Raw genomic sequence first — 16,893 nt, 5'->3', positions numbered from 1 at the left:
CTAATTTACTTTTGCTTTGTGTCCTAGGGTCTCTATGGCAGTGTCATAGTGGCCGGAGGAAACACGTTAATACAGAGCTTTACTGACAGGCTGAACAGAGAACTCTCTCAGAAAACTCCCCCTGTAAGTTGTGTTTGTTCTTAAGTGATACTCTTCAGTCACATATATCCGCCACTGGTGAAATTTTATCGATACTGCTTGTTTTTCAGTAAATTGATGATAGTTTGTGTGTGCCTGGTGCAGTATTACTTCAGTAAAGTTAATCAGATTTTCTAGATGGCATTTGTTAGTTACTCTTGTACTATTTGGATCTCATTTTAGTCACTGACTCCATTGCTAAGCACCTGTGGTCTGCTGGGGACTGAAGCTATTAAACATAGCCCTGCCCCGCAGGTGCTCAGTCTGCCAGAATGAAGAGACATGGAAAAATCTGACTGTAATGTGCGGAGTAGTTGAGGATGTCATGAACCAGGCATTCTCGGGAACACTGACGAGCAGGCACTTAAGTCCCTAGGGCCCTGGTCGGCAAACCGTGGCTCGCGAGCCACCTGCGGCTCTTTGGCCCCTTGAGTGTGGCTCTTCCACAAAATAGCACGTGCGGGCGCTACCTTGATAAGGAATGTACCTACCTATATAGTTTAAGTTTAAAAAATTGGCTCTCAAAAGAAATTTCAATCATTGTGCTGATGATATTTGGCTCTGCTGACTAACGAGTTTGCCGACCACTGCCCTAAGCGTATCAGAGGAAGCCTCAGGAAGAGGCTGTGTGAACAGGAGCCAAGTGGTGGCAATTTATGAAAGGACATCTAGGCGGGGGGGGGGAAAAGCATGTGACAACACAAAGGGAAGGTGGCGTAGTCCAGTATATCAAAGAACTTGGCTTATCCTCTGTGCAGAGATGGGGGAGGATATGGCTGGTTGGATGGATGGTGTGTTAGTGTCCTAGGGTTGCCGTGAGGAAGTACCACAGGTGGGTGGCTTAAAGCAACAGAAACTTAGCTCTCTCGGTCGTGGAGGCTGGAAGTCTGACATTGGAGGCCAGTCGGGCCATGCTCTCTCTGCAGCCTACAGAGGAGAATCCTTCCTTCCCCCTTCCTAGTATCGGACGGTTTGCCAGCTTTCCTTGGTGTTTCCTGGATTGCAGCTACACTTCAGTCTGTCTCTGTCATCACCTGGCCTCTCTGCTGTGGGTCTGTTCTTTCCTTGTAAGAACACCAGTTCTTACACCAGTTCTGGATTAAGAGCCCACCCTGCTCTAGCTTGACCTCATCTTAATTGACCTTAATTATACCTGCTAAGACCCCATTTCTAAATTAGATCACATTCTCAGGTACCAAGGATTAGCATTTCAATATATCTCTTTGGGGAACACAGTACAGTCACAGAGAGGTGGTACCATATCATGTTGTTTATTAATAGCGAACTTCAGGGTTTGTATTTGGCCGAGACTAACGAACTCCCGTGTCTGTTTTAAAGGGATCACTGGCCCTGGCCGGTTGGCTCAGCGGTAGAGCGTCGGCCTAGCGTGCGGAGGACCCGGGTTCGATTCCCGGCCAGGGCACACAGGAGAAGCGCCCATTTGCTTCTCCACCCCTCCGCCGCGCTTTCCTCTCTGTCTCTCTCTTCCCCTCCCGCAGCCAGGGCTCCATTGGAGCAAAGATGGCCCGGGCACTGGGGATGGCTCTGTGGCCTCTGCCTCAGGCGCTAGAGTGGCTCTGGTCGCAACATGGCGACGCCCAGGATGGGCAGAGCATCGCCCCCTGGTGGGCAGAGCGTCGCCCCTGGTGGGCGTGCCGGGTGGATCCCGGTCGGGCGCATGCGGGAGTCTGTCTGTCTCTCCCTGTTTCCAGCTTCAGAAAAAAAAAAAAATAAAAAAAAAAATAAAGGGATCACTGTGTTGTGTGCATCGTGATAACTTTTAAAAGGATAGGAGAACCTGGTTTTGGGAGAATTTAGCTTATGTGGTACATTCATAACAGAAGATTAGTCATCACCTTTAGATTTTTAAATGTCTCTCACGTAGTTTCTTGTAAGGTATTCTACACGAATGTTATTTTTAAAAAACTTATTAGAGATTATGTAGACCTTAACAGTATTTGTATATTTGGTAGTCTTCTGTTTTCTCACACAAAGGAATATTTTAATATGCATGTTTTTGTAATTGTGTTATAAATATTGATATAGGCACAAGATTGATACCTGCTTTATATTTATTCTTGGAGAAATAGTGATCTGGAATATATCTTTTTTTTTGTGACACACAGAGAGAGACAGAGAGAGGTACAGATAGGGACAGACAGACAGGAAGGGAGAGAGATGAGAACCATCAACTCTTTGTCACAGCTCCTTAGTTGTTCATTGATAGCTTTCTTGTATTTGCCTTGACCAGGGGGCTACAGCACAGCGGTGACCCCTTGCTCAAGCCAGCAACCTTTGGGCTCAAGCCAGCGACCAGGGAGTCATGTCTATGATCCCATGCTCAAGTCAACAACCCCATGCTCAAGCTGGTGAGCCCATGCTCAAGCCAGATGTTCCTGCGCTCAAGCCAGCGACCTTGGGCTTTGAACCTGGTTCCTCTGCATCCCAGTTTGATGCTCTATCTACTGCGCCACTGCCTGGTTAGGCTGGAATATACATTTATTGTAGTGTTAATCATTAGATTCTTAGACTCTTAGAATAATGAATGTTAACATGGGCTCTACAGGGCCTTCTTAAGACCAGTAAGATACTATCCTTGTCTTAAAAATCAATGAAATAAAAGGAAAATTCCACCATAATAGATATTGACTTGTTCCTCACCTACAAAAACCCATATTCATTCCTCCTTTTCCTAATAACCCCGCTCACCTGTACTACAACATAGTCTACTCTGGCCACACTGTGTTAAAGATTCACACTATATTTTCACACTTATAATAATGAAAGTATCAACTATTTGTGAAAAATCTATTGATTCTAGAATTGAGAGGGATAGCACTGAGGCAAAAAAACTTTGTTTATCGAGAGTGTGAGTTCAAAACAGAAACATGTATTAGGAAGGAAAGCAGTATGAATTAAAAACTTACTGAGATCTGCTGTCTGCATTTTGTTTTCTGAGTGGGAGTGGGTGTCGGGTTGTGGAGGGGTGAATTAGGATTGAAGGGTAAGCATAGCATGAAGCCTGAAATAGTAGTAGTGAGAAAATTGAGGAGGACTACTGAACTGAAGGGGCCGCAGGTTGCGATAATAGTTGTACTTTGTGTTGGAAGACATGAAGTAATATATGAAGCACTTAGCACCATACCTAACATATAGGAAGTGTTAAGTATATGTGTGCAGTTGTAGTATATAAAAGGTAAATGCCATAACTCTTTAGTGTGCAGTTTTCTAAGGTTATATAACTTATTTTTTATTAAATATTACACATAAAAACCCATAGTGTACTTTTAAAAAGTCTTATTCAGTTTGATCTATGATTATTTTTGTCTTAGTTATTGCAAAAGAAATCATGTACAATCAGTGTTTTAACAAATCATTTAGAAGTTGTCAAAGCTGAATTTCTAAGTTTAGTCTCCTGTTTTAATTGATGGTGTTAATGATACTTACTCTTCCCTCTTTATTTTAGAGTATGCGGTTGAAATTGATCGCAAATAATACAACAGTGGAACGTAGGTTTAGTTCATGGATTGGTGGCTCTATTCTCGCTTCTCTGGTGAGTAAATACACTGCTTTGAAAACTAGGTAACAATTCCTATTGAATGATTTATCTTAAATGTACCTCTGAGAGAAACAAAATACAGGGTGACAGAAGATGATCTGACTTTGGGTTATGGGTATACAACATAATCGACTGTCCAAGTGATGTGGAGATGTTTTCTCTAAATCTGTGTATCTGGTTCACCAATGTCACCCTGTTAAATTTAATTGTCTAAATTAAAAAAAAATGTATGTGTGTATATATAATATATATGTCAAATGTATTCATTCAAAGTAAAAAAAAATGTACCACTGAAAACACTAAATTTGGTAAAAATACTAAAAATAATTTTAGTTCATTTATCTTTGCATTTTACAACTGTCAAATGAGTAGAGGGCCTAATAATACCAGTTTTACATTTTCTAATATAACAGACTGCTTTGTGACTGTACTAGTGGATATTTGTCAGCCTAATTTCAACCTTCCCTCTCAAACAGGTGGGAACCTGTTCATTTATTCACTCCTTTTTCATTAGTAATCTCATTGGCACTGGTCAGGATGTACCTGAAGCATATATCAAATTAAATCATTCCCTTCCAGGTTCTGGTTGCTCCCTGGCCTGGTGTTGAGGTAGAGGAAGTGAGGAATGGGTACTTGGGGGCAGATGGTGAAGTCATGGTGCTTGGTTCTGCATGTTGTTTAGACTGGAGCCTGCCTTGACTCAGGAGAAAAAGTCCTTGTCCTTACTTGCACTCTAGATTGAGAATGTTGCTTCTCCTCAGAGCAGTCAAAGCAAATGTTACCAAGTACTTACTCTAAACCGTTTTTAAGCAATTAGATATTTGGAACTGTCCATGTATGTATTTTTTTTTAATTTTTAATTTTTTTAGAACCAGAGAGACAGGAAAGGAGAGAGATGAGAAGCATCAACTCGTAGTTGTGGCACTTTAGTTGTTTTTTGATTCCTTCTCATATATGCCTTGACTGGGAGACTCTAGCTGAGCTGGTGACCCCTTCCTCAAGACAACGACCTTGGGCTTCAAGCCAGTGACCGTGGGATGATGTCTATGTTCCCACACTCAAGCTGGCAACGCCACGCTCAAGCTGGATGAGCCCTCACTTAAGCTGGCAACTTTAAGTCTTAAACCTGGGATCTCAGTGTCCCATGTCATCACTTTATCTACTGCACCACCATTTGATGTATTTTACTTGTCTTTTAATCATTTTTCACTTTTCATTTACAGTTGACCAATATTAAATTTCATTTAATATTGTGTTAGTTTTAGGTATACAGCCCCAGCAATTCAACATTATTAACTTACTAAATCTGATAAATCTTATACCAATCTGACACCATACATAGTTATTAAAATAATATTGACTGTATTCCCTATGCTGCACTTAACATTCCCGTGACTATTCTATCACAAACCATTTGTACATCTTTTTTTTTTTTTTTAAGCGAGAGAGACACAGACAGGAAGGGAGATGCGAAGCATCAACTCATAGATGCGGCAACTTAGTTCACTGATTGCTTCTCATATGTGTTTTGACTGGGGGGCTCCAGCTGAGCCAGTGACCCCTTGCTCAAGCCAGCAACCCCACACCTATCGGGTGACCTGAGGGTTTTGAACCTGGATCCTTAGCATCCCAGGCCAACACTCTATCCACTGTACCACCACCTGGTCATGTCCCATTTGTACTTCTTAATCCCTTCCCCTTCTTCACTCATCCCTTCATACCCCCTCCCATCTGGCAACCATCAAAATGTTCTCTGTCTCTTTGAGTCTGTTTCTGTTATGCTTGTTTATTTTTTTAGACTCAATTGTTGATACATATATATATTAACTGCCATTTTATCGTTTATATTTTTTATCCTTTTTTTTTTTTTTTTGGTCTTCTTGAAGCAGACCTTTTATCATTTCATGTAATACTGATTTGGTGGTGATGAAGTCCTTTAGTTTTTTTTGTCTGGGAAGCTCTTTATATGTCTTTCAATCTAAATTACAGTTTTGCTGGGTAGAATAATCTTGGTTGTAGGGCCTTGCTTTTCATCTCTGAATATTTTTTTGCCAATCGTGTCTGGCCTGCAAAGTTTCTGTTGAAAAATTAGCTGAGTTTTATGGTAGCTCCCTTGTACATAATTAACTGCTTTTCTCTTCCTGCTTTTAAGATTCTCTCTTTGACCTGACAAGGTGGTGGCGCAGTGGATAGAACATTGGACTGGGACGCAGAGGACCCAGGTTCAAAATTCCAAGGTTGCAGGCTTGAGTGCGGGCTTATCTGGCTTGGGCGCAGGTCACCAGCTTGAGTGTGGGGTCACTGGCTTGAGCAAGGGGTCACTCGCTCTGCTATAGCTGCGACACAGATGAGAAAGCAATCAATGAACAGCTAAGGAGCCGCCACAAAGAATTGATGCTTCTCATCTCTCTCTCTTCCTGTCTGTCTGTACGTACTTATCTGTCCTTCTGTCTCTGTCACACACACACACACACACACACATTCTCTCTTTGCCTTAACCTTTTGCATTTTAATTATGATATATCTTGCTGTGGGCCTCTTTGGGTTCATCCTGTTTGAGACTCTCTGCTCTTCCTGAACTTGTATGTCTATTTCCTTCACCAGGTTAGGAAAGTTTTCTGTTACTTTTTTTTCAAATAGGTTTTCAATTTCTTGCTTTCTCTCTTCTCCTTCTGGCACTCGCGTGATGTGAATGTTTCTATGATTGAATTTGTCCCAGAGGTTCCTTACACTATCTTCATTTTGTAGGATACTTTTTTCTTTTTGCTTTCTGATTCAATGCTTTTTGGTTTTTTATATTCCAAATCACTGATTTGATTCTCTACTTCACCTACTCTATTTTTTTTTATTTCTTTAGGTGAGAGGAGGGGAGATAGTGAGGCAGACTCCCATATGCACCCCAACCAGGATCTACCCAAAAATCCCATCTGGGGCTGATGTTCAAGTCCTGAGCTATTTTTAGCACCTGAGGCTGATGCACTTGGACCATCTGAGCCATCTACAACATCAGGGGCCATGCTCAAACCCATCGATTCCCTGGTTTTGGGAGGGGAAGAGGAGAGAAGCGGGGAGAAGCAGATGGTCATTTCTCCTGTGTGCCCTGACTGGGAGTTGAACCCAGGACATCTATACGCCAGGTTGACACTCTATTCACTGAGACATCAGTCAGGGCCCGGCCCTGTAAATTATTCATTTCAGTTAGTATATCATTTATTTCTGACTGTTTCTTTTTTATGGTTTCCATATCCCTTTTTATGCTGTTGAAATTCTAAGTTTATTGAGCATCATTATAACCAATGTTTTGAACTCTGCGTCAAGTAGATCATTTGTCTCAATTTTGTTATTTTTCTGGAGTTTTGTTATGTTCTTTCATTTGGGACTCATTGGTCTCCTCATTGTGGCAGCCTCCCTGTGTTTGTTTTTGTTTGTTAGGTAGAACTACTATGTTTCCCAGTTTGGTCGAGTGGCCTTATGTAGTTGGTGTTCTATAGGGTCCAGTAGTGCAGCCTCCCCAGTTACCGTAGCTGGGTGTTTATGCTTCATGTGGGCTGTGCGTACTCTCCTGTTGGAGTTGAACTTTGATCGCTGGATGGGAAGGATTTATCACCAAGCCAATCACTTGCAAGGTCTGGCTGCTACTATTGAAGATCAGTTCTGGAGGAGCCTACCCCACTAAGTAGGACTTCAGCAGGGCTCTGGTGCTTGTCCGGACCACCCCCAGAGTATGTTCGTTGTGGAGGTGGTGGAGTGGTGCTTTACCGGGTGCACTGGCTCTGGGGCCTCCCAGGAGGACCACACCAAGGTTAGCCACCACCTGTGTTCTGCCTGGGCCCACTGGACATGAACTACAAAGCTATCTACAGATGGCTGCTGCTATGCTGGCCTTGGAGGTGGCCAGGTAAGGCCAAGTGGTGAACCAAGGCCGTCTGCAGGTAGTGCCTGATGAGGGACCAGTTAGTGAGTGGTTGGTGTGGGGCACAGCGAAACCATTGCAGCTTGTTGGAGAGATTTTAGGCAAGTCTGAGCATGAGACATGACAGGCTCTTTGTATAAAAAGCCACTGGAAACAGTTTGGGTGAACCTGCAATTTGGGTGGGGTGGAGTCTTGGGGAATCACCAGGGCTGGGTGAACAGTGTGAGCCAGGATGATGGAGACTCAGAAGGTGGTGCCCACCTGCCAGTTCTCTGGGGAGAGGGTTCATGAAAGGAACAGTGGCCTTTGCTAAAACACTTGTTTGGGAAAACTGCACCCTAGCTCTTGCCTTGATGCCAAGTAATTTAGTTCCTCCCTGTATGTGTCTGGTGCCCTTTGAGCTTCTGCCCCAGAACTGGAGATCAGAGCCCGCGAGTCCAGAAGTCCATGCACAGGGACTCCGGCAGCCCTCGGTCTGCCACAATCCCTTCTGGTTTTTACAGGCAGAAGTTATGGGGACTTTTCTTCTTGGCACTGGAACCTGGGTTTGGACTTCTAGCTCCTTAGGGGCAACCTCTACAGCGAAGATATCCCTCCAAACTTTAATCTTCCACATGCGGGTGTGGGACCAGCTCATTCCATGTTTCCACCCTCCTACCAGTCTTTTTAAATTTTTATTTATTGAATTTTATAGAGAGGAGGGAGCAGGGAGGAATGAGAAGTATCAAATCATAGTTGCTTCACTTTAGTTGTTCATTGATAGTCCTATGTGTCTTGAACTGGGCAAGCCCAGGGTTTCAAACTGGTGACCTTGACGTTTTAGTTCAACACTTTATCCATTGTGCCAGCACAGGTCAGGCTCATACTCCTTCTAACCTGTGGGTATTCTGGATGGCAGAAAAGAGAAATCAAATACTATTGGGGGGAGGGGTTTAAGAGTTCTTCAAAGTTTGAGTTATGAAAATTAAAGATATTAAAAAGAAAAGGTATTTTCTGCCATGGCCAGATAACTTTGTTGGTTAGAGTGTTGTCTTGAAGGACAGAGGTTGCCGGTTCGGTTCCTAGTCAGGGCACATACAGGAACAGATCAATGTTCCTGTCTCTCTCTCTCTCACCCTGCCTCTCCTGCTAAAATAATAACAAAAAAAAAGTATTTTCTAATAAAAAGGTATAATAATATAAATAATTTTTCTTTCCATTTTACAGGGAACCTTTCAACAGATGTGGATTTCTAAACAAGAATATGAAGAAGGAGGGAAGCAGTGTGTTGAAAGGAAATGCCCTTGAAAAGTGTTCCCATAAATCCACCTTCCTGATACCTTACGTTTCATAGCTTTAGTGCACTCAGGAAAAGAATGACCATCTTTTGTAGAATGTTTATACATTTTTGCATTTTTCAATTTCCACTTAAAAATTTTAAGGCTTTAACTAGCTCAAAATTAAAATGTGCTGTCCTTGAAATGCACCATTATTCTTATTACAAGCATTTTATAATTTTGTACAAATGTCTATTTTCTCTAAATATTTGCTTTCAGTCAAATGTTTTCTAACTCTGCTCAGTATATTAATTACCAGTGGATTGGCAGAACTGCTTTTTAATTGACAAGTAAGCTTATTGCTTTTTACCTTAGGCTTGCAAATTTAAATAAAAATTGGTAGCCACCAAGATATACAGTTTTGGATTATTATGTTATGACTTGCTACTTTAAGTAAATATATTTATCAGTATTTTTAACAGTAGTATCCATGCCACCTTCCTATCCTAGTAAAAGTAGGGAAGATGTAACCACTATTGCTTTTGCTGTAGACACTGACACTACTTTCCCACCCTAAGATGCAGGTGATATTATAGTCTGTGTAGGTGTTAGAATTTATAAAATGGAAATTTAATCTGAATATTTCACTTGATTTTTAAAAGCATAACCACTTTCAGAATTAGCATACCATATTACTTTAAAACAGTTGTTTGATTAAAACTACAATTTCTTTATAAACCACTTAACATAGTTACTTTACTATACAGTTTATTATCCAGGAAAAACAAAATGGTAGATTGAGTTCAGACATCAGAGACAAGACTTGACTTCTTGGCCTTTGAAAGATGTGGGAATTTTTCCTGAAGAAGTTTTGCTTTCTTTTTCTCTAGATTTTTCTTCCTTGTTTGGATACGGGCTTGTTTTTCAAGTCTCAGTCTAGAATAATAAAGCACAACAGCAATTTATACAGAACTATTTCTCTGTTACTCAGTAGTATCAAAATATGTCCAGATCAGTGACTTAAAGGCCTCAGTCATATCAGTCTCTGTTAGGTGTCTCATGTATAACATTAAACTTGAATCACTGTAAACCCACACAGGTCAAGGAGAAACGTGAAATCGAAAGCATCTGTTTCCCTATAGCAATTCTTATTTTCTGACTGAACAGATCTTGTGAGCCTATAAAAGAATGGTCTATTTTTTTTTTTACCTTGTTTAAAAACAGTTATTTTATTGAATACATTAGATTTTTTATGTCCTGAGATAGATCCTGAGACTTGGGAATTGCCTAATTTCAAACAGCACTCAGACTAGCATATCCTTTCACCTACGACAGAGAGAATAAAGCCATGTTTAGAGATGATGCTCTTATCTTGATTTTGCCTGTACCTGTCAGCATCCCACGGCATGAGGCATTTGTGCCTTAGCTAAATTATGTTGACCTCTATGGCAACCATCAAAACTGCAAATGATAAATTCACTGATGTCAAGCCTCTACACTACTGAAGCTAGTATTTTGGAGAAGATTTTATTGAGAGTAGGCATAAGCTTATATAAAATCTAATACAGGATCCATGTACTGAATAATATGTCAATGCTATGGTGGAGATCACAGAAATTTGAGATAAGGATTATATCTGGATGAAGACAATGTATATACAAAAAACATGATATTATCTACTTTGTAAATTAAGTATAACATAAGATTTTAAGATGTTGAAATTAGATTATCTATTTTTATTCCTTAATCTTTGCTCCACCTAAATTTTGGCCATTTGTAAGAAATAATCATATCTGAAAGAATAAAGGTTTTCTATTCTTAATATTCAGAAGATCATGCTGCATGCTTTGAAGGCTTAAAAAGACTGAAAAGGAGAATAATATTTAAATTCTGTAAGAGTAACACTGGATTCATAATTTCTCATACATTGTTTTAAGTCATGCTATTTATTGCTTCACTTTACGCAACTAGGGGGCAAAGGGTCACATGGCACATTAGGGTTGGAGAAAAAAAGTGCAGTTAGGTTTCTTCAGTCACTGAGCATCTGAACTGGGTATGAAAACAATGTATAGGTGGAGAGATTTCAAAGCTGTGGGAACAGCAGCCAAAGAGGAGAAAATGAACAAGTTATGTTTAGGAAACCAGGAGTAAGTTCTGACTCTGTGAAGGATAAGTAGCTAAAACTAAACTGTGGAAACACTGGGTAGGACTGTAACTGCAGACGAGCTACTGGAAGGTTTGAACACTGATGGGATAGGATTGAGGACAATTAGGAAGCAGTATCTGAAGGGACTCAAGGAAGGAGGATGTTCAATTCACTCTGATGAAGAGGGACTGCTCTAGAGCAGAGAGTGGGAGTAGGAAGGACGTCCTGCAGACATTTTGCAGGAAGATTTAAATGAAGGACTGACTGAATCTAGAGCAGTGGTGATGAAAAGGATGAATAATATTTAGTATCGATTAGAATGCATATACTGGAGGTAAAGGAGTTCTGGCCCAGTTCCACTGGGAGTAGGGGTTTCCCACACTACCAGGCAATTCTCAGACACACTGGGGTGTCGGAAAATTCAAGTCAGTTCTGAAACTACCTACCCAGAGACAGTGTCAGAGGTTGTCACCTGAGCTTCTGACCAGTTCCTTCCTTGGACTTCAGGCACTAGTCTAAAGTGCAGGTTGTTACCCATAGTTCCGACTGGCTATAAATGAGAGATTCCCATGGCCCCCTCCTTGGGTTCAATTAATTACTAGAGTAGACCACAGAACTCGACACACCAGATTACCAATTATAAAAGGATATAACTCAGGAATAGCGAGAAAAATGACATGCATAGGGCAAGGTATGGGGAAAGCAGAGCTTCCGGTCCTTCTCCAGGCACACCCTTCTCCCAGACTCCCTGTGTTCACCAAACCAGCTCTCCAAACCCTGTCCTTTTGGGCTTTTCTCTTTCGGGTGGCTCCATCACACAGACATTCTTGGTTAAACTACTGACCACTGGCAACTGATCAACCCATTTCTCCTCCCTAGAAATCGGGTATGGGACTGAAAATTTCAATTATCTAGTTAAGGCTTGTTCCCATGACAACCAGCACCTAACCTTAAGTGCTTTCCAAAAATCGTTCATTAGCATAACAGAAAAACTAGCATCACTCAAGAATCAAAGGCTTTTAGAAGATCTGTGACAGAAATGGACAAAGTAGACATTTAAAAATCACAACTAGGAATGAGGAGAACTAGCTGGTTTGGTGGCGTAGATGAAAAATTGAAACTGATTTTAAAGCATACTAAAATAACGTTAAAGATCAATTTAAAGATATATTTAATCCTATTTAAATTATTTTTTATAACGTGGATTTTTTTGATATGAAAACAAGATTTTAGGGGAGAAAGTCATTTTTCTCCCCCTAGTGAGAGACAGACAGAGAAAGGCAGAGAGACAAGAAGCATCAACTCAGTTGTGTCACTAGTTATTCACTGACTGCTTCTCATACGTGCTTTGGGGGCTCCAGCTGAGCCAGTGACCCCTTGCTCAAGCCAGGGACCTTGGGACCATGTCTATGACCCCACACTGAAGCTGGTGACCTCTGGATTTCAAACCTGGGACCTTAGTGTCCTAGGACTAGGTTGACGCTCTATCCACAGCACCACCACCAGTCAGGCAAGAAGGTCAGTTTTTAAAGAAATCTTGCTGAAAGTAGAACATACTATCTAAGCCAGTTGTTATAAGCTGCAATTCTTGTGCTGCTAGGATTTCCCCTTTAATGTCTAGCTGCTTTCCAGCCTTGAATTGACTGCTAGCATCCTTGGCCAGTAACCCTGCATTTCCCATATCCTGGTAATTTTTTGTAGCCATAGCCACTGAGTTGAATGACACCCTTCCCCTGGAAACCACAAAGTTGTAATTCATTTACCTTCCAAAGAGAGTTTAGATGATTAATCAACTTTGCAATATTTCTATTTTATGCAACTAAAGTATCTGGACCTTCCTTTTAACATTACAGGAAGATTTAGCCTGACCAAGTGGTGGCGCAGTGGATAGAGCGTCAGACTGGGATGTGGATGACCCAGGTTTGAAACCCCGAGGTCACTGGTTTGAGTGTGGGCTCTTCTGGTTTGAGCCAAGTTCACTAGCTTTGAGCCCAAGGTCGCTGGCTTGAGCAAGGGGTCACTCAGGTGTAGCCCCTTGGTCAAGGCACATATGAGAAAGCAATCAATAAGAAACTAAGGTGCTGCAACAAAGAATTGATGCTTCTCATATCTCTCCCTTCCTGTCTGTCTCTATCTGTCCCTCTCTGTCTCTGTCACAAAAAAAAAAAAAAAAAAATTACAGGAAGATTTAACCTTCTACTTACATATAGATTGATGAATAAGACAAAATTTTTGAAAGGATATATACTAGAAAGTGAATAAAAGGCTATTTCTTGATGATGAGATTATACAAGTCTTTTAATTTCTTTTCTACCTGATTTTTCTATTTCTTCTACAATAAACTTATTTTCATAAAAGCTTAATGCATGTCATCTGAAATAAAGATAGTTCATTAGTAAGGGTGCTTGTGCTTACCTGTCAAAACGATCCACGTAGGGCATTGCAAAGAATCGTTTCCTATTGTACCTTTTATTTAGGTACCAAGGTATAGGCCACTGCTTGAATTTGTGCCTGCCAAGAAAGCAGAAAGACATCACCTGATAGCAAACATTGAATATATTTTCAAGCAGATACAGAGCTCTAGCTTTTGGACTAAATACGTTGTCAAATTAAAAACCTTGAAGAGAATAGCCTTCTTAGTCTAAAACTGACAGATTCTTTCCCTATCCCCACTCTTTCCTAATAAATCTCAACTGGATTAATCCAAATAAAAATTAGTAGGAAATAAAGTAGATCATTGTAGTATGCAGATGTTTTAGCAATTATCTCTTTTCCGTACTGGAATGCATGGTCAAAATCAGTACAGCTACTCCCCTAATGTGGCTCCAAGTAGCCCCATAAGCACAAACTCCATTAAAGAGCCCATCAAATGACTCAGTGCTAATATGTGATGCAATTTCAACGGTACAGGGGAGGTCTCCAACAACCCAAAATGCCTTCCCATTTACTGAGCAATGTTTAAAGTCCCATTAACGACACTTCCTTTTAGCAGCTCAATCTAAACGTAAAACCCCTGGCAGAGAGAATATGCTGGGTCTTCTCAGTTATATAACTCAGTATAAATGTTTATCAGATCTTTTCCCAAGGTCTGGTTGGTCTCTGGGAACTGGATTTAGGAGACAAGATTAAACTGTTTCATAACTTGGACTAGAGCTTATCCTGGTTCATGTGACCTTATTCTTCTTTTTAACAGCCTTAGGTTCTTAATGGGCAAAGAGGGAGGTGTATGTCCTAAAATTAGCTTCATGGTATTTTTAACCTTCTGAATTACATGTACACAAGCACATTTTTCTATGAGAGGATCTGTAACTTTCATCAAATCCTCAAAAGAGCACATGATTCACATAAAATTAAGAACCACTGTTATAGCCTGAGTAGGCGGTGGTGCAGTGGATAGAGCACTGGCCTGGGATGCAGAGGACCCAGGTTTGAAACCTGAGGTTGCTGGCTTGAGTGCGGCTCATTGGCTTGAGCGCTGGGTCACTGGCTTGAGCGTGGGATCAAAGACATGACCCCATGGTTGCTGGCTTGAGCAAGGGGTCATTCGCTCTGCTGTAGCCCCCTGGTCAAGACACATATGAGAAAGCAATCAATGAACAACTAAGAAGACTAAGGAGCCGCAATGAAGAACTGATGCTTCTCATCACTCTCCCTTCCTGCCTGCCTGTCCCTATCTATCCCTCTGTCACCAAAAGAAGAACGAAAAGAAAGAGAAAGGAAGGAAAGGAAAGGGAAAGGGAAGGGAAGGGAGGGGGGAGGGAAGGAGAGGAAGAAAGGAGGGAGGGCCACAAGGAAGGAAAAGCCACAATGTAAACTGCACCAGATGATTCTTCCAAAAATGTCTTTTCTCCAAGCACCAGGTCTAGCTTTTTCTTGACCAGTCTGAAGAAGTCTTAGAGCATCTTCTCGTTCCTGGACAACTTTGTCTAATGCATCCATGGATTCTATTACCTGAGAAGAGAATAGAAAGATATAATTGCAACGATCACCTATAAGAGAATTCTAAAGAAAGAAGATATAAAGATTATGCTACAGAAGGAACTTTGTAAAAGAACCCGTCTGTCAAATATTTCTAGCCTGACCTGTGGTGGCGCAGTGGATAAAGCATCAACCTGGAACACTGAGGTCGCCAGTTCGAAACCCTGGGCTTGCCTGATCAAGATGTATATGGGAGTTGATGTTTCCTGCTCCTCCTCCCTTCTCTCTCTCTAAAAAGAATAAATTAAAAAAATATATTTCCTAAAAATATTTTTGGCACAGGTATACATGGGTGTGTGCAATATCACTTTTTATAATTTTTTAAATTTAGTTTTATTTAAATGAAAACCTACATCAGATTTTCTATATGCAGAGAAAACTACTGGTGGATAAACAGGAAACACATATGACTGATCACCTCTAGTAAAGGAAATATGGAACCCAAGGGATTTTTTTAATGTTTATTTTATTGATATTAGAGATAGAAAGGGAGAGAGGAGAGAGACAAGAACATCTGGTTCCTGTACATCCCTGACCCAGGACTGAGCTGGCAAGCTCTCGCTTCAGGATGATACCAGAACTGAGCAAGCTATCCAGTCAGGGCAGGATTTCTTTTTAATGATGAAAAAGAACCGAATTTAAAAAGTAAGTTGACAATGTAAGTAGAGTGGACACTACTGAACTATACACTTAAAAATGATTAAGATAGTACATTTTATGTTATGTATTCTTAACCACAATAAAAATATGCATAAATACAATTTGACCTAGTGGGTAAGGACGTGGCTAAGCTAGAAGGAGAAGTGTACAACGGTGCAGCTACTTTAGAAAAGTTTGGTTGGGTCCTAAAACGTTAAACACAGATTTACCATACAACCCAGCAATTTCACTCTTAGTGTCCACCCAAGAGGGGTAAAAACAGGCTCACACACATGGTGGGGGCTGGAGGTAGGAACGGGAGGGCCTGCAGCTGGGCAGCAGACGCCTCTCTGAGGCGATGGAAATGTTCTAAACTTAATAGTAATGGTTACGCACCTCTGGAAGTTTACTAAAAATCAAGCAGAAATAGAAAAAAATCTACCTGACAGGAAATAGAGGAATCATATACTCACTCCTGTTACCTCTATCCCACAAATCAGCCTTACCTTTTCCAACCGCTCGGGACTTGGCATGGGCAGTATCTGCCGCTTGGCCTCCTGCTGCAGAGTTAGAAGCATGTTTCTTTCTTTCAGTAGGACATACCTGTATCACAGAGCACAGAGCTCGTGAGGCCGTCTTGTGATAACATTAATAAAGTTGTGATTTTTGACATCAAAATTAGTAATATTTCTCAAAACATTTATAGAAATCTCAATATAGAGTATCATATTACAAAGAAGAATCCTTCAGCCTGACCTGTGGTGGCGCAGTGGATAAAGCGTCAACCTGGAACGCTGAGGTCGCTGGTTGAAAACCCTGGGCTTGCCCGGTCAAGGCATAGACGAGAAACTACTACGAGTTGATGCTTCCTGCTCCTACCCCTCCTTTCTCTGTTTCTCTAAAATCAATAAATATAATCTTAAAAAAAAATAATCCTTTAATCAGAGTTATATCTATTCTTATTCATTTGTTCAATAAATTTTTCCATGTGGTACATAATTGTATTAAGAGCCAAGAAAACTACAAAAAAGAAAACCCCATAAAATATAGTCCCTATGTTCAAAGTGGCTAGAGAGGATGGAAGACCACTAATATTTATGCAGTACCTGTTATATGCCAGGCAATGGGCTAAACACTTTCTACAGGGTGGGGCAAAAGTAGGTTTATAGTTGTAAGTAAAACAGAGATTATTATTGTATTGTTATTAGTTGTAATCTTTTGTTTTTAGCAAGAGAGAGAGAGAAAAGAAAAGAGAGATGAGATG

General features: G+C 40.8%; 2 protein-coding genes across 5 annotated transcripts in view; one reads left to right on the top strand and one right to left on the bottom strand.

Moving 5' to 3' along the window:
• LOC136379458 (actin-like protein 6A) overlaps positions 1-9,102 on the top strand; it is a 33,725-nt gene extending 24,623 nt beyond the window's left edge. Inside the window, exons 12-15 of one of the 2 annotated variants that reach the window (XR_010746777.1) lie at positions 28-123; positions 3,605-3,691; positions 6,555-6,894; positions 8,817-9,102. Coding sequence is in view for 1 of the 2 variants with exons in the window: in XM_066346844.1 (XP_066202941.1) it covers positions 28-123; positions 3,605-3,691; positions 8,817-8,897 (264 nt within the window). In the remaining variant the exon portion in view is untranslated. The remainder of the gene's footprint in view (positions 1-27; positions 124-3,604; positions 3,692-6,554; positions 6,895-8,816) is intronic. The other variant, XM_066346844.1, reaches the window with a different exon arrangement.
• Positions 1-16,893, bottom strand: part of LOC136379461 (large ribosomal subunit protein uL29m-like) — a 50,232-nt gene that overhangs the window by 18,783 nt on the left and 14,556 nt on the right. For 2 of the 3 annotated variants that reach the window (XM_066346851.1, XM_066346850.1), the window contains exons 4-7: positions 16,136-16,232; positions 14,833-14,963; positions 13,428-13,523; positions 9,618-9,802 (exon numbers count right to left, since the gene is read on the bottom strand). In XM_066346851.1, coding sequence (XP_066202948.1) covers positions 9,670-9,802; positions 13,428-13,523; positions 14,833-14,963; positions 16,136-16,232 — 457 coding nt within the window. In that variant the 3' untranslated portion in view covers positions 9,618-9,669. Of the gene's footprint in view, positions 1-9,617; positions 9,803-13,427; positions 13,524-14,832; positions 14,964-16,135; positions 16,233-16,893 lie in introns of those variants that run through there. The other variant, XM_066346852.1, reaches the window with a different exon arrangement.

The sequence above is a fragment of the Saccopteryx leptura genome, chromosome 8, assembly GCF_036850995.1.
Source record: "Saccopteryx leptura isolate mSacLep1 chromosome 8, mSacLep1_pri_phased_curated, whole genome shotgun sequence".
Lineage (NCBI taxonomy): Eukaryota > Metazoa > Chordata > Mammalia > Chiroptera > Emballonuridae > Saccopteryx > Saccopteryx leptura.
Note: the sequence above shows the minus strand (reverse complement) of the source record. Positions and strands in the feature narration are given on the sequence as shown.